This window comes from Urtica dioica, chromosome 8, assembly GCF_054948205.1.
Source record: "Urtica dioica subsp. dioica isolate 48M chromosome 8, U.dioica_male_clone48M_v1_H2, whole genome shotgun sequence".
Lineage (NCBI taxonomy): Eukaryota > Viridiplantae > Streptophyta > Magnoliopsida > Rosales > Urticaceae > Urtica > Urtica dioica.
In genome coordinates, this window is record NC_142763.1 from 5,055,751 (window position 1) to 5,082,310 (window position 26,560).

Below are 26,560 nucleotides of genomic sequence, written 5' to 3' on the forward strand. Positions count from 1 at the left end.
TATATATATATTTCTGATATCGATTAGGAAATCCAATTACCACTTCCTCCAACAGAGAAAGCGTGAACATTGGGCTGCCATTGCTGATTACTGTTATTATTGTTAGGGTTGTCTCCACCGTCCTGTAAAATAAATAATTATTTATAATTGCCCTGAAAATGTCTTCAAATAGATCTTCCGGAAAATAATATTTTTTTACCGAGTCATTGGCAAGAGGATTCTAATCTGAGTGATCAAGCTGAAGATGATTCTTAACAGGAAACTCGTCGTCAAAATCTTCTCCATCGAATTCGTCTTCATCATCCCCAGCGATGGGACAACCTGAACAGGATAATAATAACTTAGGCTCACAACGTGGGTTTGTATGTGTGAAACAATTATGACTCACGTGTATTAATACCCATTAGTTAAATAATGAATAAGATAAATTCTATTGATTAATAAATAAAAGGTAACTTCTCTTTGTACTCTAATCGTGAGTCTATTTAAAGTAACTCTAGGGATTGGTAATCTCTCAACCCATAACGTAGTTTTCCTGAGCCATCAAAAGAAAACTGAAACCAATTCCGGTGATCATCCGCTGCCGTCACCGTCACTCTCGTCATGGATCGAGGTAAGTTTTCTCAATCCCTAATGTTCTGTGAAAATCATCTAGTTCTAAGATCTTTGTTCCATAATTCCTTCATTCCCATAACGTACGTCAATGGAAGAGCTCGCCACAGATCTGTCTCCTCTCCTGAAAATCCACAAGGACAGCCGAGTGGAGCGACTCATGGGAACTGACACGGTGGCTCCCTCCGTCGACGACCTCACCGGAGTCATCTCGTCTGACGTCATCATCTCCTCCGCCGGAGAAACCCCTCTCTCCGCTCGCCTCTACGTACCCTCTCCCACGAACACCGAGGAACAGGTTCGTTAGATCTTGGGGGATTCTCCTCCACACAATTCTTTTTTTTAATATTTGTTTTTTCACTTAATAACTTCTCTTTCTCATTGGCATTTTAGTGATCTTTTTTTAAAAGAAATTATGGACTTCTTTGTGGTCTTCTTAATATTGTTTACTATTATCATTTTTAATGTACTTCTTTTAAATTCAGTATTTAAAAAAAAAAAAAAAACTGTAACTCTTTCAAATTGAATGGACTTTTGACTTCTACAAACGTTTATATGTTTTTTACGTCCTCCTTTTAAAGGAGTTTGATTATGACACGTGGCACCTTCTGAATTGTGTTTTTTTGCTCCTCCTCCACTGGGCCCCGCAGAATCTCCTCCCAGTGGATCAACCCGGAGAAGGACCCGGATCTCGAGAAGCTCGGGTGCAGGAGGCTTTTGGTGTGCGTGGCCGAGAAGGATATTCTCAAGGGAAAAGAAATCCGTTACGTCGACGCGCTTAAGAGAAGCGCGTGGGGTGGGACCGTTAAGGTCGTCGAGTCCGGTGGCGAAGATCACGTGTTCCATCTCCGTCAGCCCACGTGCGATAACTTTCTTACTAGAAATAAGAAGCAATTAGGATATTTTGTGCATTGGTTTGGTGTTTGAAATTGTTTTGTTAGAATTGTTTAATTTTGATTTTTTTATAATTTTATTATAGATAAGTTTTGAATGTTTTCTGCTAGAAATTCAATTTAATACGGAATAGCAAAAGCTTTTTTAACCCATAATCAAATCGTTTGCAAAAACTTGAATGAATAATTTCATACCCTTGTCTTAAATGTGGAAACTACAGCCATACGTAAACCTTTGTACTTTTAAAGGTCACTTATTAGTCATCCAAGTTTGTGAATGTCCAACACCACCTCCTCAATAGCCATCGTTAGACGGCTTTTGTTAACTGCCTTGATCGTCGGAGGGCAACTTCGAGTTCAATCACATTGATGATGAGATGGGAGTTGATTTTAAAACTTATTCGATCATAGAGTAAGATTTATCGAAAATGAAAGTGAATTTACAAGATTGCTTGTGTTGCGTTGTTCGGCGTCTAGTTACAATAGAGATTACACTTATAAGTTTATTTTGTTAACAATAATATTAAAAGTAATATTTGCGGGAATAGAACAGTTTGCAAAATTAATTAAATAAATAATTAATTTTAGAAAACTAATAAAAAAAATAGAAGTAGAGATAATATGAAGAATAAAAAACTAAAGATTGGGTAAACCTTGACCGGTAAAGCAAATCAGAAAGTGAAAGCGTTAAGATCGTTTCTATAAAAAAAAAATTAAACATCCTCCCACATGTGCTAGAATTCTTGAATGCAAAATTCTCAGGATAAAACGATGAATAGACGAGCGGAGCACCACTACGAACATCTACGACGAACTAGAACCTTGGTCAGAAACTACCATCGGGACTACAAGAAAATTAGACTACAATTTCTAGAGGAGAGGAATGCTTTATACTCTTGGTTCGGTGTGTAGGATGAGAGACTTCGTCCTTTTATAGGAGAGGTTGACAACGGTTTTGATCCTTCAACATTGATTCTCTCGGCAAAGGCCTTTATTGGGTATTAAAACTCCGCTTGAATGTTTTTAAATCGTTCGCCATAGCAACAGTATTAATGTATAATTATAGCCAATAAACCCATGCGAAAACAGTAGCCTAGGATTTAATACACATTATTCGAATAATTTTTAATAATTAAATAAAATTATTCGAATTATGAAGAAAATCTGGCCCAAAAAGTTAATCTCCCAAGGCAAGCTCAGCCCAGCTCGGCTTGGGCCGACTGTATTGCGGCGACGCGCGTGCGCCATACTTAAACTTGTCTGCTGTCCTAGGCTCTTAACAAAATTGGTTCACTCTTAAGAGCCCAAATGTTTATCCAAGTTTTCTTTATATTAACACCACAAAATCAATTATTATTTTTTATGTGAGACTTTTGTATATACAAACTCAATCGCAACACATCCATTTCTTCACTTTGGTGTTTTTTTTTTTTTTTTTTTTTTCCAATTTGTCATTGAACTTAGATTCGATTTTGGGAAATAAATATTTGATTTTATATCCCTAGCAATAAAGATTACGAATAAATTTCTTAAATGTTCAGAGTAGAAAAAAAATGGTAAAAAAAGTGTGAAAAAAAAAAAATTGAGGAGGACTTATGCTACCCCAACTCCCGCTCACTTTTAAAAATTAGAAATTTTACTTTAAAATTTTGATCAGGTTTTATTTTTTAACTAAATTTATATCATTTTTTTTTAAATTTGCTCGTTTTTATTTATTTTTTTAAATTGGACTCTTGATTTCAATTTCTAACTCCGTTAGTGCGTGCGTGTAAGAGTGGAAACCAAGAACGGTACGTAATGCTTATTTAACTTCTTTTTTAAAATTATATTATTTAATCTTTAAATTTTAAATATTGTCTTTGGCATGGTTCTTGGCTGCCATGTGTTATTTCAGTTTTATCATATTGTATTTCTTCACCCTCATTCTAAAGCATTTGACTTTTTATTAGGTATCAATTACAATTTTAATTAATAACAACCTTTTTTGGAGAATTACTAAATAGTCTTCCACGTTTGCTTTCTCGATAATCTTAAATGTTTAAAAACAAATAAAAGAGTTGACCAGCATGAACTGAACAGTTTGTCTCTCCTTTTATCTATCTTACCTGAACCACACACGACACCCAAGGAGGAGAAATTATCACAGCAATTTTGATATTTTTTATCAAAATAAATCAAATAATATTTTTGGACACTTTTACTCGTAACCATAAACACGAAAATACACAGTTGTCATAATCTGTATACTTATAAATCTACAAATAACAATAATTATATATATATATATCTATTAAAATATAATAAGTGTAAATCCGAAAACACTGTTCATAAGGTTTTTAACCAATTATAATATGACACGTAATCTTTTTTTTTCTTTTTTTTTTTTTTTTTTTTTTGTGGACGCTCAATAAAATGACGTCGCTTCATCTTCGTAATCCAGCAAAAATTGATCCATTCGATAAAAGTAAACCGGCGTGTCCATTCCGTTAGGCATGTCTTTTCAAATTATGTTCTTTTATATCTTCTGCTTCTCTCTCCCATCTTATCTTCTACGTATTCAGTCCAAGTCCAGACCCAAATAATTTTTGCTTGATCGATCTCGCTGGTCCGATCGCCGACCGACTTCTGCGATGGTGGACTCAGACCCTACACCATGTTGAAACCTAAGTTTTTACCACGCCACTCTCGATCTCCAGGTCCCTCCACTTCATCTCCTTCGAATTCATTTCTTTTTCTATATCCCCTGTCTCTCAGTCTCTCTCACGTTTTTGGGTATTTCTGAAGTAAAATAGCTCTTGGTCAGTTTCGAATCGGCCAAACCGCCGATTCAAACCGTGAAATCTTCAAATGAAATTGAAAAATAAAAACCTTTAAAGCGTAAAAAAGTCGGCGGTTTACTTTTGTAATTTATTTTAGCCCAATTCAGTTTTATCTTCCGCGGGTTTCTATGGTTTCGGCATGTTTCTTTTCTCGACTTCATCGCTATAGGATCTGTAATCTCTTTTGAATTATCAAACAATTAAGATTTAAGAATTCTTTAACAAGGTAATTGTTTTTTAGCGCATTAGAATTATTTCGGTTTTGCGTTTTTCAAGTTGTGTTAGGATTTTTTTCAAGAGGCTCGTATCGCATCACAAGGTCTCTGGTATTCCATCACCTGATATATGGATATTTCGTTTAATTGACCTCTTCTGTTTGTCGATCTCTCGATTTTTTCTCCTGAAGTTACTTTTGATTTTTCGTTACTTACCTGTCATATAACAATTAGGACGGTTTTACATGAATTGTGGTTCCTTGGCCCTTGTCTTACTCGTCTCTGAAGGTTCATCTGCGTCTTCTTAGGGTTATCTATGAACCTGGAATGATCGGAAAGGCTATAGATCTATTGTTTCCTTTGGAACCTTTCTGTTATTGCCAATATCTATTTTTGTATTTGGTTTGCTTTGAATTTCTAGATGGCTGCCTCTTGTGTAAACCATATTCTTCTTTCGTGAATCTGATGTAGGGTTCGATGTTTATGTTGTGTCATGATGATGTCAATTCTCTATGCTATATTGGCACCGGTTGTTATTCAGGTTTCTTGTTCTTCGAGATTGTTATCTTCTCTTGGAATGTCTTGTTAGACTCAGGTGAAACAAAATTAATATCATTGTCCTTAGGATTTTACTCTTTGTTTTTTTTTTTTTTTTTTTTTTGGTTCGTTTGTTTGGCTGAGCTGTTTCGTTAATTTTAGTTTTTCCCTGAACATTTAGGGAAGCAGATGGTTCGAATTCTCTAGGTTAATTGGCCGAAACCTAAACAGGTAAAGGTTTGCTTGGATCGCTCTTCGTCTCATATTCGTACTCACTCTGTAATCGTTGTTCATATTTTTTACGTAAATTTGATCGAGTTAACTTGCGATTCTGAATTGGTTTTATATTTATTTATTTTAGTTATGGATTTTCAGAGAGATCTCATCAGAGAGGGACAAGTAATTGTATATGTGGATTGATTTGGCAGTGAACTTCCAGTGAAGGTATGATTTCTACCTTCAGTGCCTCAATGGTGTCTGTAGTGTTAGAAATTTCTAGACCTCAGTTCTATATCATGCTGACTTGCTCTTAATATGATGAGCAGACTAATGTTGGTGGCGAAGTTCTGCAGCTCCTCTTCGCCGATGGAGGTTAGTTATAAACAAAAAACTCTACTTTATGTGTACAGTTTTTCTCTGAGGTTGAGTTTTTCTTTTGAGATCCCGATCTTCCTCACTCTGTTGCTTCTCTTCATCAGTGGTCTTCCGTTGCTTGAGGTCTAATTTCTCTTCCTGAATTAATTTTATTCTTTTATTTGTTTTCATCATGAATCGTATTAGCCCCTTTTTTTAAAAAAAAAAACCTCTGTTTTACTGCTTTTGTATTATGAGATTGTTATTTTTTTTACTGGGTGATCGCGCCGGCGATCGGCTGGGTTCTGTACAACATTCTTCAGCCAGCGCTGAACCAGCTCAACAAAATGAGGTCCGAATGAAAATCGAAAACTGAAATTGAATTGATGATCTTCATCGCTCTATAATTAAATACTAGGGTTTTGTGTTGTCTTTTTTGTTTTCCCTTCCCTTTTTCTTCTTCTTCTCTGTGTAATTGATTCGGCCACCAAAAAGAGGAAGCTCATATTTTAAATGGAAACTAAGCTTTAACTTGCTATTTTTTTTATTAGATAGAGACATTATTGTGCATGATGGAACTGAGAAACTCTTCAAGTAATTTAATGTAAATATATATTTCCATAAATAAATAAGCTCACTCCCACGTTTATATGTGCATTCTCTTTTACACTGCTAAAGTGAAAACGATGCCCTTATTCCGGTTTATTATCGTTGTTTTACTGTATCATCCATCTGTTATCCTTCCTTTTTACTTGGATATGAACAAGAGCTTTAAAAAAAAAAAAAAAATCTACGCAGCAGCTATGTTCAGGTCATATTATGTGAAATTTAAGTAAGCTTCAAAATTACCGAGGTGTGAACCTCTTCTTTTCCCCCACTTGTGAGGCAGAGTTTTCTCAGTTCGAGTGTATTGATCTTGATTTCAAGTGTACAACCTTAAGGAAACAAAGGATATTTTACCCCTATTTCCATTTTAGTATCAAATGATGTATTGTCATTGGCTCATCAAACAATGGCGACTCTACAAGCTTTATGGCTTGTAGCAAACTAAGGTCCGTTCCTGTGATATATTTCGTTACATAATGATCTGACACCATGCCTTGTCTGTAGGATCCTTTTCGTCCTGGAGTTCAAGATGCTGTGAGAATATGCACAGCTGCTGGTGTTAAGGTACTCCAATTTCCTCTAGACTGCTATGCTATGTGTATGTAATTGCAAAATGGTCTTTTAGAACCTTTTTGTCTCTTCTTATATCAATGATGCGACATGATCCTTGCTTTGCACTCTAGGTACGCATGATTACTGGTGACAATCTACAAACAGCCAAAGCGATCGCATTGGAGTGTGGAATACTCCGTTCTCTAGAAGACGCTACTCATCCTAACATCATTGAAGGAAAAGATTTCCGCGCTCTCGGAGAAGGAAAGGGAACAAGTTGCCAAGAAGATAACGGTACCCACTAAAGAGAATGTTAAGCTATTAAATATAGTATCCGTCCACTGGACAACCCAGTCTTGCAGTAGTAATGTACTAAAGTTGAAGCAATCATACAGGTAATGGGAAGATCTTCACCGAATGACAAACTATTGCTTGTCCAAGCATTACGCAAGTCCGGAGAAGTCGTCGCTGTAACTGGAGATGGCACCAATGACGCACCTGCACTTCACGAGGTCTGTCATCATTGTGCATTTCATAATTTCATTGTTCATGGCTGTTGTTTCTTTAAAAAAAAAAAAAAATCATTGCACTTTTCCAACTTGAGAAGGATATTTCTTGTGGTCCAATATTGTCCTTGTGGGGCTGGTGAGTTTTTGGGATTTCGTAGGGGTGTCAACATAAAAGGGCCATGATACCGTCGTCAATCTTGAAATGCCAATCAATTTTACAACAGGATATGAAAAGCAAATTCAAATTTGAATAGTTATAAATATCTTAATGGATAAATATATCCGCATTGTGTTTCATTTCTGCATAATAATGTTTTCCTCTACTCTACACTGCGAAGATAAGATATTGTCAGTGTTAATTGATCTATTTTTCTTTTTATGTTTTGTTTTCTTTATTTATTATTATAATAATTATTGGTAGTAGTTTAATGCATTTACGACAATTTCTATTTTAGGCAGATATTGGTCTTCTATGGGGATTCAAGGAACTGAAGTTGCAAAAGAAAGTTCAGATATTATTATCTTAGATGATAACTTTGCTTCAGTTGTCAAGGTGAGTATCATTTTACATTCTTTTTCTGGGTAGCGCTTAAAAAAAACATTTATCGACACATATCATCTTAGGGTGTTGCAACACCACATCATTTCTCAAAATTTCAAGACTTAGTGCAGCCCAGGTGTCAGTTTTATTTCACGTGGTAATGCATCACCATTGGTGATGTATTGCACTCTTATTGAAATAGTAAACAATGTTGGTGATGATGCATTTCTAATTCACCCAATTTCTTTTGTATAACTACATTGCATTGAATGTATGATAAAAGTGTAATCTTTGAGAAGAATATCTTGTACTAAAACCCGAAACAGTTTCCTTTTATGATTCATGGTGTCGTTAAGTTTTCAGATTTCTTTAAATAGGCGGAGGCGGGAATTGAGGCAAAATCCATTTCTAGGCGGAGGCGGTAAGCCTTTAGGCGGTACGAGGTGTAAGCCTAAAAAATAATATAGAAAATATATAATATATATAAAATTCATAGTAATTTTCAAGTTTTCATAAGTATTAAAACAAAAACTAAAAAAAAAATGAGTTTTAGACTCAAATATAAATTAAACTCGACGACACTAATCAAACAAATCATAGTCTTCTAGCTCTTCGTTTTCTGAAAAATCGTCATCATCTTCCATGTCCTCGTCATCATCTAGTAGGGCTGTACAAAACCGAACCGAAAATCGGATAAAACCGATATCCAAACCGAACCGAAACCGAAATTCGGAGCCACGTCAGCTAACCGAAATTCGGATTCGGATAACCGATCCGGTTTACAAAACTGGACCGGATATCGGATTTGATTTTGAAAAAATCTGGATATCGGTTATTTAACCGATTTTTTTTTAATTAAAAATAAATATATATTAAAAAAAAAATACTTGACCTAATTTTGAGAGAGACCTAGCATTTTTATTTTTTTCCCAAATCAGATTTTACTGAAGTGGAAGCACTAAATGATTCTAAGCAAGTTGTTTTGGGTTAGATAATTATTTGATAAGTTATTTGACATATTCATTTGTTGTTTGTTTATTAAAACAAATTTATTTTAAATTTATGTCATTATTATTAACAGATGATGATCAACATTAGAAGAACAAACTTCTCATATATCAACTCATACTGCTACTACAACTTGATTATGTGATCTATAAAAGTAACACACAAATTCAATCGTTGTATGGTTTGTTATGATCATTAGGGTTGTAATTTTAATTTTATATTATGATATTTACATGTTCATGTAGTTGGAGACGAGTATCCTTTTGAATTTTATTTTTTTTACTCAGTTTTAGATTATGTATTGTCATTTTGGAGCTTTATAAGAGTGGTTTGTACTCGTTTTTTGAATTTTTACAAACCGGATTTGGATTTTAGAAAATGAATATCCATTTTATAAAATTGGATATTAAACTGGATCTGAAATTTTACAAACTGGATAACCGAATTTTAAAAACTGGATACTGGACTGGATACTGGATTTAAGAAACCGGATAACCGAATATTCGGATAACCGAATTTCGGTTTTAGACTAAATTGGACCGGATACTGGACCGAGTTTTAAAAAACCGAAAATTTGGATTCGGATACTAAAAATGTCAAAAACCGAACCGAACCGATCCAGTCTTCTAGCTCTTCGTTTTCTGAAAAATCGTCATCATCTTCCATGTCCTCGTCATCATCTAGGTGATCAAACAACATCGTCATCATCTTCCATGATATCAACGTGAGGGACATAGAGGGTTGCGTGAGAGACGGTTCATATACCGAGTGGTGTGGTTTAATTACTTATAGTTAATTGTCATTAAAAAAAAACCTAAAAACGCCCGAATTACAAGCCCGACCGATTATTTTGGCCCAGATTTTTTTTTAAAAAACCTCTCATTTCAAAGGCGGTAAAGGGCGATTCTACCGCCTAAGGCGCTCGCCTTATTCGACTGAGGCGCATAACGCCAGAAAGACTCCCAGGCGTAAGCCTTAGAGCAGGCGCGCCTACAAACCGTCTTTTTAAACACTGTTTCCATGATGATGAACTAAAATGCACATGCGATGAATATGGTGTGTACATCTTGTAAGAAGAGCCGCAATGGCGTTTCTCTGTTATCATAACAATCCCTTGGTCCGCTATGTGTTCGATAAAATGCATCAACTAAGCTTTAACTTACCATTTTTGCATTTGGCGGTCGCTCTTAGCCTGTTCAATTCTTTTTCTAAATTTGAAATTTCTTTAGCTCGAGTATCATTGGCGAGCACCACCGTCCGAAGCTAACCCGGGACTCCACCGACTACGCTTCGCTTAACTTGTTGCCGGTCAGCCTTCTTTTATATTTATTCCAATATGTACAAACGCCATAATGAGACGTTTTATTCCGATTTTCTTGAGTTTAGAGTTTCTTCGGATCTTCGATGCCATGGCTCCCGGATCCACGCTTAGTAATCACAAATAAATTCCCTTTTAGTGAAATCAAATCGTAAGCCCATTGGGAAGAGCCAATTATGATCGTAGAAGGTAACTAAGAGTACGAAGATAACCGATGAGAATGCAATCATGTTCGCTTTTCAGCAAATTCAATTGAAACTATGAATGAATCTTCTCTTTTTAAGCCCTCTTTAAGCTCAAAGCTTTATACTTTTATATCCGCTTTTCGATCCAGAGTAAATGCTTGTAGATGGTTTGAGTATTTGCAGGCAGGTAAAACTCTGAGTGCAATGAAATGTCCCACGTTCACACTAGAAAGGTGTCTCGATATCAACAAAACGCTGAGCAGAATACAACGCAGAGCAACTGCTTATGAAGAAATGGATCGCCATCCAAACCTGTAAAAATTGGAAAAAATATGGCATGTTTGACCAAAATACCCTAATCGATTATTAAAAAGGCTATGTTTTGCCACATATGGCTGCTTGCAATGGTATTTTATCTTTTTGCTTCCGGCTGCGGCCATACGTGGCTATATGCTGTATTTTCTCAGTCATTGAGGATTTCGGTCCAAATATTCATATGTTTCAAATATTTGGCGAGTAAAAACGCAATATCATGACTTGTGAGTTATGAGTCATATTTTTTTATAAAATTTCTCAAAAGAAAAGATATCATACGAATCTCCAGAGAGTTCAAGAAAAAGTGATTCTCATAATGCAAGAACTAAGCTATTCAGGCTGATCTATTTGCAGGTGGCAGATATATGGACAAACATTATTGTTGATTCTAGATTATTTAGGTTTTGGATGTCAATTTCGAATGGATCAGTTCATGTTTTGTTCTTGAATTTGGGTTTGTTTCAGTTTTTCCGTGTCTAGGTCATCTTCTCCGGTGATATCCTAGACTAAACTGGGAACACGAAAATAATTTTTAAATTCAGGTTCTTACTTTTACTTTGCTAATATGCAGCTTGAGTTGGTGAAGCTAGATTTTGCGTTTTGAGTTGAGGAATATTTTCGGAAATTTTATTTATATTTGTAGTTGCTCTCTATTATTGACTACCATAATTCTTCGAAATGAAGTTGTTGTTAATAACGATCTGTATAACTTTTTTATTGGTACATGTTTTAATCTTCTCCAAGTTTATTGAAGAAATTAGCTAACGTTTTCTCTTCATTTCTTAATTCCTTTTATTTTTTCGTGTTGTAATTCAGTGATTTAATTGCCTCGGTGGACCTTGATAGAACAAATTAAAATGACGATATTTATTAATCCCATTAGCAAAACACCGCGATGATTCAAGCTTGGATGCTGAATCAAAGCTCTCGGATGCTATTAAATATTTTTCATAATTTATAAAAAAAATGTATATTGCTCATATTTTTTTTTTCTTTCAGTGTTTTGGGTTCTGCACACATAAAAGGGTGAGATTGTATTCAGGGTCTCGGCGGAGTTGAATTACTTAAAATTAGATAATTACATTGAAATATCTAATTAATATCGTTGCCAATTATTACCTAAATTTATCACGTGCGTAACAATTTGCTAATTAAGAATTAGAGGAAAATCCAACTGAGGATTATCCAATCAAAGATTAGTCTTGCCAATATTTGCTTCTTTAAAAAAAAAAAAAAAAATCCGCGTGACAAAATATTTTTTCACATGACAATATTTTTCTCATGTGACAAAATACTTTATAGGTTATTAATTTCATTTTGACGGATGGTTCAAAGAAGTTCGAAGCTGCGTGCTTTGATTACACTGTTGCAAAAATGTTTTCATGTAAGACTTCACAAATATCCAACATTTCGGAGCAAGTAAAACAATATATAAAAAAATGTTTTGCTTATCTAAAAATTTTGTAATAATTTACAAAATTAATCGTTATTCACATTTGCAACATTAGAGTTCACAAAAAATCTTCTTTGAAAGGCCACTATTCTAGGCCAAAGAAGCTATCACAAAAGCATTCCATATTCAAGACACGAAAATTCTAAATTCAATAGGAATGCAACATGATTTCACCGTTAGTCAAGTTTATAAGCTCACTGAACTTAATTTTATCGACCAAGAATTGGAAAACAAAGATGATGATCACTCATCTGCAACATCCACCTCTAACAAAAAACTTAGGCTTTGATTAAACTATTTTTTTATTTTATTTAAAGGACATCATGTATTTTCTATGCTATTTACTTTTTTTCATCTATATTTTATTATAGTATTTTGTGATTGTGTATGTTTATTGAAAAATTATGAGAAACATTTACTTTATTTATTTATTTATGAATATGAGACTAAGTATTTAAAATTCGTTAATTAAGTAACTTTGATTAATTTTAAATTATATTTTTTTAAGTAAATCCTTATTAACCACGTGCGTAGCACGTGTTACTATCTAGTATATATATATATATATATAAATTATCACAGCAATTTTGATATTTTTTATCAAAATAAATCAAATAATATTTTTGGACACTTTTACTCGTAACCATAAACACGAAAATACACAGTTGTCATAATCTGTGTACTTATAAATCTACAAATAACAATAATTATATATATATATATATATATATATATATATATATATATATATATATATTGATCTAAAGTTTCAAACTTGCTAATAATTTAGACAATTTCCTCACAAAAAGTGCATTGTCATAATATGTGCTTGTGCTAAACTTAGGCTTGCTTGCGGCCCAGGTCATTTACAAAATCGAGTCACTCTTGGGACCCCAAAAGTTTAACCTTTTTTTTTTTTTTTTTTTTTTTTTTATATATATTAACACCACAAAGTCCATGTATATTTTTCATGTGAGACTTTTGTATGTATATACTCAATCACAACACATAAATTTGATTTTGTGAGATAAATATTCGATCTTATATCTCTCGCAAGAATTACAAATAAACCTTGTAAATGTTTAGAGTAAAAATGCTAAAAAGTGTAAAAAAAAATATTGAGGGGTCTTAAAGTGTTGGAATAAAGTGTGTAATTCATGATATTAATTAAAGAATATTTAATATTATTCTAGTGGCTGATTTGTGGAAAATATTCAAGTGAGGTCCAATCATCTAAGCTGAAAAATTTGAACAGATTCTTACTCCTCATTACGAGAGGTGTAAAATCGATTATTTATTTTTCAAAATCAGAGTTAAGATAAATGATAAATTGATGTTCATTATATGTTGATAAAGATCAAATATTGTGAAGGACATTATATGTAATGTGGTTGATCAAGAGTCCTATATGAAATGAGAATAGACAAATGTGTGAATTTATATAGCTAATTTGTTAAAATGGGTCTTGATTCTCAAGGGTGACCCAATTTTTTAAAGGACCAAGGGATTAGGCAAGTCCAAATCCAACACACGCTTGCGCCATTGCCGCCCTGCAGTCGACCGAACCGAGCCGAATTTGGCTTATTTAACTTTTTTTTTTTTCAGATTATATTATTTAATTTTTAAATATTGTCTTTTGCTTGTTCAATCTTTGGCATGGTTTTTTTTCCCGGAAAATATCGAGAGTATCACTCGTGTTTAATCGAAATGCGAGATTTATTAATTCGATTTCTAGAAATATCAAACATATCCCTTCAGTTTAATATAAATGATATGTATCTCCCCTAAAAAAATGTTATATTACAAATATCACAATTTTCGTTTATTTTTTATAAAAAAAATAATTTGAACTCCCCAAAATACCCTTAATAGAATAAATATTTATTTACTATTTTATTAAAAAAAATCAAAATCTTTCTTTATAAAAAAAATCCTTAACTTTTTATAATAAATTTTTTAATTTAATTTTTTTGTATATAGAATAGAAAATAAAAAAATTGTTCTATTAAGGATATTTTGGGGTATTCAATTTTTTTTTTTTTTGCAAAAGATAAACGAAAAAGGTGATATTTGTAATATAATATTTTTTTAGAAGAGATATATATCATTTATATTAAATTGGAAGTATATGTCTGATATTTCTAAAAATCGAAGGGATAAATCTTGTATTTCGATTAAATATAAGGAATAATGTTGATATTTTTTTTTAATTACTGGAAGTTTTCATCAGAAATGAGGTAATCTTTGGCATGGTTCTTGCTATGTGTTATTTCAGTTATATATATATATATATATATATATATATATATATATATATATATATATATATATATATGTCATATCCATATTCCATATTTCATCACCCACATCCCAAATCATTTGACTTATTGTTATCAAGGTTGTAATTAAAAATACCCTCATTTTTGGAGAATTACTAAATAGTCTCTCACGTTTGCATTCTCGATAATCTTAAATATTAAAAAACAAATAAAAGAGGTTTTTTTTTTGAGAGAAAATAAAAGAGTTAACTAGCATGAAACTGAACAGTCAATCTCTCAATTAATTTCCTTATCATATATATCTCTCCTAAAAAATGTTATATTACATATATCACATTTTCGTTTATTTTTTTATAAAAAATAATTTGAACTCCCCAAAATACCCTTAATATAATAAATATTTGTTTACTATTTTATTAAAAAAAATCAAAATCTCTCTTTATAAAAAAAATCCTTAACTTTTTATAATGAATTTTTTAATTTAATTTTTTTGTATATAGAATAGAAAATAAAAAATTATTTCATTAAGGATATTTTGGGGTATTCTATTTTTTTTTTTGCAAAAGATAAATTAAAAGGGTGATATTTGTAATATAATATTTTTTTAGAGGGGATATATGTCATTTATATTAAATTGAAGGGATATGTCTGATATTTTTAAAAATCGAAGGGATAAATCTTGCATTTCTATTAAATACAAGGGATAATGTTGATATTTTCCTTTTTAAAAATAAAATAAAAATTTACGAGAAGTTTTCATCAGAAATCAGGTAATCTTTGGCATGGTTGTTGCCACGTGTTATTTCAGTTTTATATATTTTTTTTATGTCATATCCATATTTCATCACCCACATTCCAAACCATTTGACTTATTGTTATCAAGGTTGTAATTAATAATACCCTCTTTTTTGGAGAATTACTAAATAGTCTTTCACGTTTGCATTCTCGATAATCTTAAATATTCAAAAACAAATAAAAGAGTTAACTAGCATGAAACTGAACAGTCAATCTCTCAATTAACTTCCTTACCCGCCTTATATTATAAACCACACACACACGACACAAATTAAAGAGTGCATTGTCACAGTCGATCGGTCTCATTCAATGGAAGAAATCGCCACAGATCTGTCTCCTCTCATCAAAATCCACAAGGACGGCCGAGTGGAGCGCCTCATCGGCACCGACGCCGTGCCTCCCTCCGTCGACGCCCTCACCGGCGTCGCATCCTCTGACGTCATCATCTCCTCCGCCGGAGAAACCCCTCTCTCCGTTCGCCTCTACGTCCCCTCGCCCCCGCTCACAGAGGAACAGGTCCGTTAGTTGCATGAAAGGGTTTTTTTTTTTTATCATATAATAAATTTCTCTATATAACACTATTAATGGCTCTTTTTTAAAATTTATGTGTTTTAAAATTTATGTGTTTATTCTGGAAGTCTATAATTCAGTAATTTTTAAAATAAAAATTATTAATTGATAGATCTAGATTTCTCAACAATTATGAATTTTAGATGCAAAATAATTATTAAATAATATGTTAACCCCTATTTCAATAATATTTTTTTACCTTGAATACAAATTTGTTTAAATTAGCCACTCTTAACTTTTATTTAAGATTTTAGGAAAAAATTTATTTTATTAAAAATTAACTAATTAAACAGTTAATTTAGACCTAACGGATTATTTTTTTAATAAAATAAATTTTATTTATTTTTCAAAAGAAAATTGGACTGTTAGAATACCGACTTAATTGTTTTAGTCCGCGTAAATTAATTTTTCAGAAGCTCCTCCCACTCGTGGTGTACTTCCACGGGGGCGGATTCTTGGTGGGGTCCACTTCCTCGGCAGTTTACCACTCCTTCCTCGACTCCCTTGCCGCCGCCGTCCCCGCCGTTGTCATCTCAGTCGACTATCGACTCGCCCCCGAACACCCCCTCCCCGCCGCCTACGACGACGCCCTCGCCGCCCTCCGCTGGCTCCCCTCCGCCGCTTTCCCCCGCGCCGACCTCACCCGAGTCTTCCTCGCCGGAGACAGCTCCGGCGCCAATATCGCCCACCGCGCCGCACTAATATCCGAAGTCAAGTCACGCGGCGCGGTCTTAATTCACCCTTACTTTTGGGGCTCTGACGTCGCCGTGAAGTCGGATCTCTTGGAGGGGATATGGACGGCGGCGAAGCCCGGGAGGGAGGGGATGGACGACCCGTGGATCAACCCCGAGAAGGACCCGGATCTCGGGAAGCTCGGGTGCGAGAGAGTGTTGGTGTGCGTGGCCGAGGAAGACGTTCTCAGGGATAGAGGCTTACGCTACGCCGACGCGCTTGGGAGGCGCGCATGGGGCGGGAGCATGGAGGTCTTCGAGACCATAGGCGAAGGTCACGTGTTCCATCTTTATAAACCCACATGCCATAAGGCCTCGGAGATGATGCTCAAGATCCGCGCTTTCATCAACTGCAACGACGATAGTCACGATACTGCTTGATAATTTAAAAATTAGACGTTAATTATTTTATTTTATTTTATTTTATTTTATTTTTTTTGAGGTCTCTTGATCTTAATTGATCTATCAGCCATACCACAAAATATAGACACAAGATAACACCATGCTATACAGATTTAAAGTCGCGATTTTAAATTTTAAAAAATAAAAAGTAGTGTTGATATAGCTCATTAATATATATTGTACTTTCGGTTGATTTATAATTTAATTATAGAGGTTTTTGTCGAAGAAGATCAGCTTATATTTTGTGTAAATTATTGATCATCGGAATCCAACACATGTTTATATTTTATTGATAGGTTAGGGTTTATCTTCGAAATTGAGGCGATCTTATTGAGTAAATATCCCATGAATCACATTGTCGCATGTGTCACAAAACGCAATATATAATCCCTGTTTCCTGTGAATCACAAACCAACGAAGACAAAGAAGAAATGGGGACCGCCACGTGCGTGCGTGTGTGTGGACATAAACTATAGGGTCCCTTTTTCTGGCTACTTTTCAACTTTGAGTCATGAATTTAAAACGAGTTTGTTTGATTTTTTTTTTTTTTTTTTTTTTTTACAATTTATTTATTTTCACCAGTCATCACTGTTCAAAATCGCTGACGATGTTGTTTGTGAACAATAATAACCCTACACACCTTTTCAACAAACAAAAAATAATAATAATAATAATAACCCTACATGACAACTACAGATACGTAATTATGCCCGCTCACGAAAACGACCCTGCACAGAAGTAAAGCTCAATACGACTTCCTAGTCCGTAACAAGGTTTTTTTTTTTCTTGGCCACACGAAATACATATATATACACATTAATTATTACACCAAAACAATTAAAAATATCTCCACGAATAATGTATTTGCTGTCAAGCTCAATCCGAGCTCACTCTCTAATAACAACCACATTTCCGATATCCAAGGTGCTGTTTGTTTCTTAATTCAAAAACTGTTTTTGAGTTTTCAAGAAGTGAAAATAGGAAACAAAACTGGAAAATGTGTTTGGTGAGGTGTTTTCGGAAAAAAAAATTTAAAAAATTTTGAAGTTGTTTTGTAAAAAAGTAAAGAAAACTGAAAACAAATAAAATGTGTTTTTGGAAATTTTTTTTCTTCTTTTCTATCCTCCTTCTCCTCATCTTCTCTTTTCATTCTTTCACAAACAAAAATGAAAACTATACCAAACACTTTTTTCAGTTTTTTCACTTTCTCAAAAACAAAAATAAAAACTGTACCAAACAGCTTTTTGAAAACAACTGAAAAATAATTTTTCAGTACAACTACAAAAATTAGAAAATAGAAAACAAAAACTTTTTGAGTTAACTACCAAACAACCCCCAACTTACCCACATTATTCCCTAACACAAATCATCACAGCCGAAGAAGAAGAAACCCGCTCTTCTCCACTCGCTCTCTGAGTCTCAAACCTCTTCAAGCTTCAATCAGCGAGACCGAGACCACAGTAACAACAACAACAACAACAACCATGTCTCCCAGTGAAGAAGTGGCTCGCGATTTCTCTCCGTTCCTGAAGATCTACAAAGACGGCCACATCGAGCGGTTAGTCGGCGTCGATTTCGTCCCTCCCTCGCTCGACCCCGAAACCGGTGTCGAGTCCAGAGACGCCGTGATCTCCGCCGAGACCGGCCTCTCCGCCAGGCTCTACCTCCCCGCAAAAAGAGAAGATCATCAGAATCAGAAACTCCCGGTGGTGATATACTTCCACGGCAGGGGATTCTGCGTCGAAACCCCGTTCTGCGCAAAATACCACTCCGCCGTGACGTCCCTTGTCGCCGAGTCCAACGCCGTCGCAATCTCCGTCGACTACCGCCTCGCTCCCAAGAACCCCGTCCCGATCCCCTTCTAAGACTCGTGGGCCGCGGTCCTCTGGGCCGCGGCCCACGCGGGAGGAGCCGGCCCGGACGAGTGGCTGAACTCCCGGGCCGACTTCTCGCGAGTCTACTTCGCCGGCGACAGCGCCGGGGCCAACATAGCCCACAACCTCGCCGTCCGAGCCGGGAAAGAAGCGGTTCTGGGGGTGGTTTTGGCCGGAGTTGTGCTGGTGCATCCCTATTTCTGGGGGTCGGAGGCGGTCGGGGCGGAGCCGGTGGAGCCGGAGAAGAGGGCGATGGCGGAGGGGATATGGCGGTTCGTGTGCCCCGCGAGTCGGGACGGGTCGGACGATGTGTTGCTGAATCCGGCCAAGGACCCGAGTTTGGGGAGGCTCGGGTGCGAGAGGTTCTTGGTGTGCGTGGCGGAGAAGGACGGGCTTAGGGAGAGGGGTTGGTTCTACAAGGAGACCTTGGAGAAGAGCGGCTGGGCCGGGACGGTCGAGATGTTGGAGTCTCGAGGGTCCGATCACGTTTTCCACTTGGCCGATCCCACTTGCGACAATGTCGTCGCTTTGCTCAACAAGATCGCCTCTTTCGTTAATCATTCTTCTCCATAGTCCTGCGTACCGTTTGTGCCAATGTTTGTCTCTTGGTATTATTGTTATTGTTGAGGATGGCATTATTATAAAAGGAAATTTAGACGGTCTTATTTTAACTATATTGGTACCGTTTGACACAGCTTTGTTTTTTTAAAAATGCTTTTAGTTTCTGTTTTAAAAAAAATGTTTTTTTTTAACTGACAGGTGTTTGGTAAACTGTTTATAAAACAGTTATTGTTGGTAACAAAAGCTGATTTAGCGTTTAGTAAAATAAATATATTATGGTCAAAAGACTAAAATAGACATGGTCTTAAAAATTAAATAATAATTATTTATATGCTTATTTATATGCATATATATATATATATATATATATATATATATATGAATTATAATTACAAACTAGAAAAATATGGACGACAAAAATTTATTTTATTTTTAATATAAAGTTTTTTAATTATTGACAAAAATGTAAACTACAAATTTATCATTTCAACTAAACTTGCAGCAATCTCATCTCTTAACTTGTCCATACTAGTCGGAGAAGTCTGACAATCTTCATCTTGATCTTCAGTTGTGTCGTTTTCATCCCCCTCGCCATCTCCCTCTGTCTCGTCGAATATTTCCAAATCCATCTCTTGTCTTGCATGCATTTGAATATAGTTATGCAGTGCCATAGTTGCGATAACTATTTTTACTTGATTTTTTAATGGATAACTCGGCATGACATTCAGGATTCTCCATCTTTTTTTCCACACTCCAAAGCTTCGCTCGATGACGCTTCTCAGAAAAGAATGCGCGCGATTGAAGATTTCTTTGCTTGTAGTAGGTTGAGTTCTTCTCGCACGAAAATGCTTCAGATGGTATATTTGACCTTTATACGGACCAAGATATCCAGGCAAATAAGGATAACCAACGTCAACCAGATAGTACTTTCTTGTAACATATCAAGTTGAATATAATGATTTAGTAAACTGTATACAAGACAAAACTATTAAAAAAAAATTAAAGTCATACCTTCTGAAGGTTTTGGAAAGTTAATCTCAGTATCATGAAGTGCGGCAGAGAATACCCTTGAATCATGCGCGCTACCTTCCCAACCAGCATACGCAAAAGTGAATTTCATATTGAAATCACATACAGCCAGAACATTTTGAGTATGAATTTTCTTTCTACCGATAAACGGTACTTGATCTGCTTGAGGTAAAGAAGCTGGAACGTGAACACCATCTGTTAATGCGATTTCTCGATTAACATTTGCGGGACACGTGTCGGGGTGCGAGCTTGCGACGTGTCTCGATCCTGTGTTGCCGGAGTCACGTTTCTTCGGTTCTTAAAAAGGTGACGACTTGCTATCCTCCTGAGAGTCCTTTGGATTAGAGAATATCTTCTCGTTGCCTTCTTGGTTGTTATTGTTGGATTCTTCGTCTTCTATTCGCTGACTTTGTTGGGTAATCAGATCAATGTTTCTCTTTTTCTTTTTCATCGAGTCGGATCATCGGTCTTTTCTTATGAGTTGAGAGAATTCTAGGTTGAGAGAATTCTGAGTTGAGAGAAGATTTTGAGTCGAGAGAGGATTTTGAGTCGAGAGAGGATTTTGAGTCGAGAGAATGACTTGAGAGTGAATTGAGTTTTGAGTTATGAGTTGAGCTATTTATAGAGTATTAATCTTGACGCTTGTCGCTTGTTGCTTGGCGCTTGTTGTTTGTCACTTGGCGCTTGGCGCTTGTCCCTTGTCGCTTGCGCTTGGCGCTTGTCCCTTGTCGCTTGCGCTTGGCGCTTGTCGCTTGCGCTTGACTTAGGCATGCGTATTTTTAGCCCGTTTGACTAAATTGTCCTTTTATATTGTCACGTCGTTTTAGCAATTGAGACGTCGTTTTTACCATAAGAAAAATGACGGTATAACATTAACCCCCCAGTTTCGCGTGCGACTTGTCGTGCGGAAAACTTTGTAGTCTTGTCGGCACTCTTTCTTTTTGTTTTGTTTTATTTATTTCTTCATTTATTTTTTATTAGAGGTCTCGACGAGGCGAGTTTTCTTATTCTTTGTTGTGAGAGGTCTCCCAAGCTTTCTATATTTTTTTTAGAGAGATGTCGACGCCGTGAGCTCTCTATTTTTTTTGTGTGAGAGGTCTCGACGCCGCGAGATCTCTCTATATTTTTTGTGAGAGGTATCGACGCCACGAGCTCTCTATTTTATTTTTGTGAGATGTCTCGACGCCGCGAGCTCTCTATTTTTTTTTTTGTGAGAGGTTTCGACGCCGCGAGCTCTCTATTTTTTTTGTGAGAGGTCTCGACACCGCGAGCTCTCTATATTTTTTTTGTGAGAGGTCTCGACGCCACGAGCTCTCTATTTTTTTTTTGTGAGAGGTCTCGACGCCGGGAGCTCTCTATTTTTTTTTTGTGAGAGGTCTCAACGCCGCGAGCTCTCTATTTTTTTTGTGAGAGGTCTCAACGCCGCGAGCTCTCTATTTTTTTGTGAGAGGTCTCGACTCCGCGAGCTCTCTATATTTTTTTTGTGAGAGGTCTCGACGCCGCGAGCTCTCTATTTTTTTATTATGAGAGGTCTCGACGCCGCGAGCTCTCTATTTTTTTAGAGAGGTCTCGACTCCGCGAGCTCTCCATATTTTTGTGAGAGGTCTTGTTAGGATTTTGACCTTGTCACCTCGTCCAGTCGAGCTGGATTGGCTTCGTCACTTCGTCCAAACGTCTTTGGATTCAGTTCGTCAGTTCGCCCAAACCGTTGGGCTTGCTTTGTCAAACCTCCTTCTTCTTCTAACAGAAAATGAAAAATAAACAAATAATAAAGAAAAGACACAAGATTTATAGTGGTTCACTTTCAATGAGAAAGCTACGTCCACTTTGCCGCTGCAATACTATAAACCCAATTGAGAAAGTTTACAAGTACAAATGTTTCTATTTTTAGGTACAAAGGAATACAACACATAGCATCCTTTATATATACTAAGGAATAGAGCAAAGTTACTATCCCTAACCGATGTGGGACTTTTTACAATTCCTTAGATTAGGCTCCACCACTAATACCACTACCAACAATCTCCCACTTGGAGACTAATCTCATCACGCGTCTCCTTCTTGCAGCGGCGACTCAACTCATCAGACGAGGAGTCCAACTGGGGTCGAGCACAGCCTCAGCTTGTCATATGGCACAGACTTCGTAAACATGTTGGCGGGATTCTGAATCCCTGCGATCTTCTCAAGTACCAATACACCATCTTCCAAAGCCGACCCGATGAAGTGGTATCTCAGCTGTATATGCTTCGTCCTAGCATGATACACTGGGTTCTTCGCCAACTGGATGGCGCTCTGGCTGTCACTGTACAACACACTCCCTTCATGGTCTTGATCCAGTTCGTCCAGAAACGTCTGCAGCCATATCATTTCCTTCGTGGCCTCGGTGATGGCCACATACTCCGCCTCGCAGCTCGACAAGGCAACAATCTTCTGTAACCTCGACACCCAGCAGATAGCCGTCCCTCCGAATGTGTAGACATAACCGGACGTGCTCTTTCTGCTGTCGACGTCGCCCCCATTGTCAGCATCGACGTAACCTTGGAGTTCCAGTTCAGACTTCCTGAATACCAACGCCGAAGTCGAGCTGCCTCTCAGATATCGGAGGATCCACTTCACAGCCTCCCAGTGCTCTCTCCCCGGGTTACTCATAAACCTGCTCACAACTCCCACTGCATGAGCAATGTCCGGCCTCGTGCACACCATTGCGTACATCAAGCTTCCGATGGCCGAAGCATAAGGGATTTTGTCCATGTACGCCAGCTCGTCCTCTGTCACTGGCGACTGTTGCTTGGACAATTTGAAGTGGCTGGCCAGCGGTGAGCTGACCGACCTCGCGTCCTCCATGTTGAAGCGTTGGAGCACCTTCTTCACGTACTCCTCCTATGAGAGCTCGATGTTCTCTCTCGTCCTCTTGATCCTCATCCCGAGAATCTGCTTCGCGGCTCCTAGATCCTTCATCGCGAACTCTTCGGACAATTTCTTCTTCAGCTCGTCAATCTCGTGCAGGTCGGCACCTACGATCAGCATGTCGTCGACGTAGAGCAGAAGAATCAGATAGGAGTCTTCAAGTCTCTTGAAGTAGCAGCAGTGGTCGGCCTCACATCTGCAGAACTCAACTCGCTTCATGAAGTTGTCAAACTTCTTGTACCACTGCCGTGGGGCTTGCTTCAGCCCGTAGAGACTCTTCTGGAGCTTGCACACAAGCTCCTCTCTTCCTTTCACCTCGAAGCCTTCGAGTTGCCTCATGTAGATCTCTTCGTCGAGATCACCGTGAAGAAATGCGGTCTTCACATCCATCTGTTGCAGATGCAGATTTTCCTTGGCCACCAACCCCAGCACGGTTCTAATCGTCACGAGTTTGACGACCGGAGAGAAGATTTCTGTGAAATCGATTCCCTCCTTCTGCTGGAAACCTTTCACCACCAGCCTCGCCTTGAACCGTTGGCTTCCATTGCTCTCCTCCTTTATCCGGTACACCCACTTGTTGTGCAGTGCTTTTTTCCCAGCTGGTAACTCCGCCAGCTCCCAAGTATGATTCGTGATCAATGAATCCATCTCGTCCTTCATGGCGAGCTCCCACTTGGTCGAGGCGTCGACCTCCATAGCCTCTTCATAGCATTCCGGCTCTCCTCTGTCGGTAAGGAGGATGTAGTTAAGAGACGGAGAAAACTTGTGTACCGATTTTCTGACCCTTGACGATCTCCGCAGCTCGGTGATCGGAGTCCGCTGATTCACCTCGAGCTCGGTGTTCTCATCAGCTTCTTCGATTTCATGACCGTCATCAGCTCGTCCTGATCTCACCTCGGTCATCGAAGTGCCTTCTTCGATCTCGTGACCTTCATCAGCTCGGCCTGATCTCACCTCGGTCATCGAAGTGTCTTCTTCTTCCAGCTCGGTCGTCGAGAAGTCTTTTAAGTCGATCATTGACTTCTCGCCCTCAGGAGCTTTCTTCATCGGGCTCCCCTTCAGCTCGTCCCCGTACGTCGTCTGCTCGTTGAAGACAACATTCCTGCTCCGGACTATCTTTCTTGCGTGGGCATCCCAGAAACGATAGCCGAGCTCAGTGTCACCATAACCAATGAAATAACACTTTTTAGATTTCGGATCGAGCTTACTTCGAATAGATTCATCAATATGAACATATGACAAACAACCAAACACTTTCAGATAAGAAAGGTTTACCTTCTTCCCATTCCACGCCTCTTCTGGAATTCTGAAATTCAAAGGAACGCTCGGTCCTCGGTTTATCAAGAAGGCTGCCGTGTTGATTGCATCGGCTCGAACGTCTTGGGCAGGCCGGAGCGAATCCGCATACTCCGAGCTCGTTCATTCAGCGTGCGATTCATTCGCTCCACTACTCCGTTCTGTTGGGGAGTCCCCGGGATCGTTCTCATCATCTTGATCCCGTTCTCGGCACAATATCGCTTGAAGTCGGAATCGACGTACTCCCCTCCGTTGTCGGACTTCAAGCACTTCACTTTCGAGCTCGTCTCCAGCTCGACCATCGCCTTCCACATTTTGAAGGTAGCGAACACGTCAGATTTATTCTTCAGGAAATAAACCCATACCTTCCTTGTGGAATCGTCTATGAACGTCACGTAGTAGCGAGATCCTCCAAGTGAAGGGACTGGAGCTGGTCCCCATACGTCGGTATGTACTAGCTCGAGTTTCTCCGCCTTCAGCTCTCTGCTCGCATTCGAGAAGCTAACTCGCTTATGCTTCCCGAGAATGCAGCTCTCGCATTGGTGATGTTCCACCGTCTTCAACTCCGGGATCATGCCGTCTTTCACAAGCATCTTCATTCCCTTCTCGCGCATGTGCCCGAGCCTGCGGTGCCACAGCTCGGTCTTCGCGGTGTTGTCGACCACGGCCACCATGTCTCTGCAGCTCGACGTCATGTAGAGCGTGCCTGTCTTCTGTCCGCGAGCTACCACCATAGCTCCCTTCGAGACTTTCCACGAGGTATTCCCGAACGTCGTGGTGTAACCTTCATCATCGAGCTGACCCATCGAGATTAGGTTCCTCATTAACTTCGGCACGTGTCTGACCTTGTTGATCTTCCAGACTTGCCCGTTACCCATCTTCAGTCTGACGTCGCCTACACCGGCAATGTCTAGAGCCTCGCCATCAGCTACATAGACATTCCCGTGATTTCCAGCGAAATAGTTCTCCAGAATGTCACTGTTGGGCGTGGTGTGGAAAGACGCTCCTGAGTCGAGCACCCAAGAGTCAATCGAGCTGTCCACCGTTAGCAGTAACGCATCTGCTAAATCTTCAGTGACAGCGTGGGCACCGCCTTTCTCCTTGGCTGGCTTCTTGCAATACTTCCTGATGTGGCCGGACTCGCCACAATTCCAGCACGCAAAAGGTCGCCCTGACTTGGACTGACCTCGCCCACTCCGTGACTTCGACCTGTCCTTCCCTCGGTTCTGACTCCGGTTGTGGTTTCTTCCCCTGTTCTCCACATTCAAGGCCGAACTCGTCGAGGCCTCTCCAGAATCAATTCGTCGCACCTCTTCGGCGAGGATGTGATCTCATACGTCGTTGAACTTTAACTTCGCACTTCCAACCGAGTTGCTGACCGCGGCCCTCATCGACTCCCAGCTATTCGGCAAGGACACGAGAAGAATCAGAGCTTGCACTTCGTCGTCGAACTCGATCTCAACCGATGACAGTTGGTTGACGATCGTGTTGAACTCGTTCACGTGAGTGGCTACCCCGGCTCCTTCATCCATCTTCAAGTGGAAAAGCCTCTTCATCAGAAACACCTTGTTGTTCGCCGAGGGTTTCTCGTACATGTCCGTCAGGACCTTCATCATTCCTGCCGTGGTCTTCTCCTTCGCCACGTTGTGAGCTACGTTCTTCGACAGCGTCAGTCGAATGACTCCCAGAACCTGCATGTCGAGGAGATTCCAATCTGCCTCGTCCATCTTCTCTGGTTTCTCGCTCAACGGTTGATGAAGCTTTCTTCCGTACAGATAATCCTCAATCTGCATTCTCCAGAATGCATAGTCCGACCCGTCGAACTTCCCGATCCCGTGCACCGTGCCTTCTTCGCCTCCCATTGTTTTTCTACTTCGCTTCTTCTCCACAAGCCGCACTATGTTTCAACAAGAAACTGCAAACCTAGAAGCTCTGATACTAGTTGTTAGGATTTTGACCTTGTCACCTCGTCCAGTCGAG

At 38.2% G+C, this 26,560-nt stretch overlaps 3 protein-coding genes and 1 pseudogene across 4 annotated transcripts; all 4 read left to right on the top strand.

The window, feature by feature from the left end:
• The first annotated feature begins 73 nt into the window (after positions 1 to 73).
• On the top strand, positions 74 to 1,785 carry LOC149387502 (putative carboxylesterase 12). 2 transcript variants are annotated; one of them, XR_016300691.1, is made up of 3 exons: positions 74 to 613; positions 723 to 910; positions 1,263 to 1,785. XR_016300691.1 is itself a non-coding variant. In XM_089623074.1 (3 exons), the coding sequence occupies exons 1-3, from the start codon at positions 604 to 606 to the stop codon at positions 1,392 to 1,394; spliced, it is 342 nt and encodes a 113-aa protein (XP_089479200.1). In that variant the 5' UTR covers positions 74 to 603; the 3' UTR covers positions 1,395 to 1,785. The 2 variants fall into 2 exon arrangements, 1 of the variants encoding a protein (XP_089479200.1); XM_089623074.1 differs by having other exon boundaries at positions 711 to 910.
• A 2,179-nt stretch (positions 1,786 to 3,964) lies between these two features.
• Positions 3,965 to 10,686, top strand: LOC149387503 (calcium-transporting ATPase 9, plasma membrane-type-like). The gene is made up of 7 exons (XM_089622168.1): positions 3,965 to 5,307; positions 5,452 to 5,520; positions 5,622 to 5,667; positions 6,760 to 6,819; positions 6,939 to 7,101; positions 7,772 to 7,869; positions 10,552 to 10,686. Exons 3-7 carry the CDS (start codon positions 5,626 to 5,628, stop codon positions 10,684 to 10,686), a joined length of 498 nt encoding a protein of 165 aa, XP_089478294.1. The 5' UTR covers positions 3,965 to 5,307; positions 5,452 to 5,520; positions 5,622 to 5,625.
• A 4,707-nt stretch (positions 10,687 to 15,393) lies between these two features.
• LOC149387504 (putative carboxylesterase 2) lies at positions 15,394 to 16,925 on the top strand. The gene is made up of 2 exons (XM_089623072.1): positions 15,394 to 15,726; positions 16,194 to 16,925. The coding sequence occupies exons 1-2, from the start codon at positions 15,520 to 15,522 to the stop codon at positions 16,890 to 16,892; spliced, it is 906 nt and encodes a 301-aa protein (XP_089479198.1). The 5' UTR covers positions 15,394 to 15,519; the 3' UTR covers positions 16,893 to 16,925.
• Positions 16,926 to 18,254: 1,329 nt separating this feature from the next.
• On the top strand, positions 18,255 to 19,465 carry LOC149387505 (putative carboxylesterase 12 pseudogene; annotated as a pseudogene).
• The last annotated feature ends 7,095 nt before the right edge of the window (positions 19,466 to 26,560 follow it).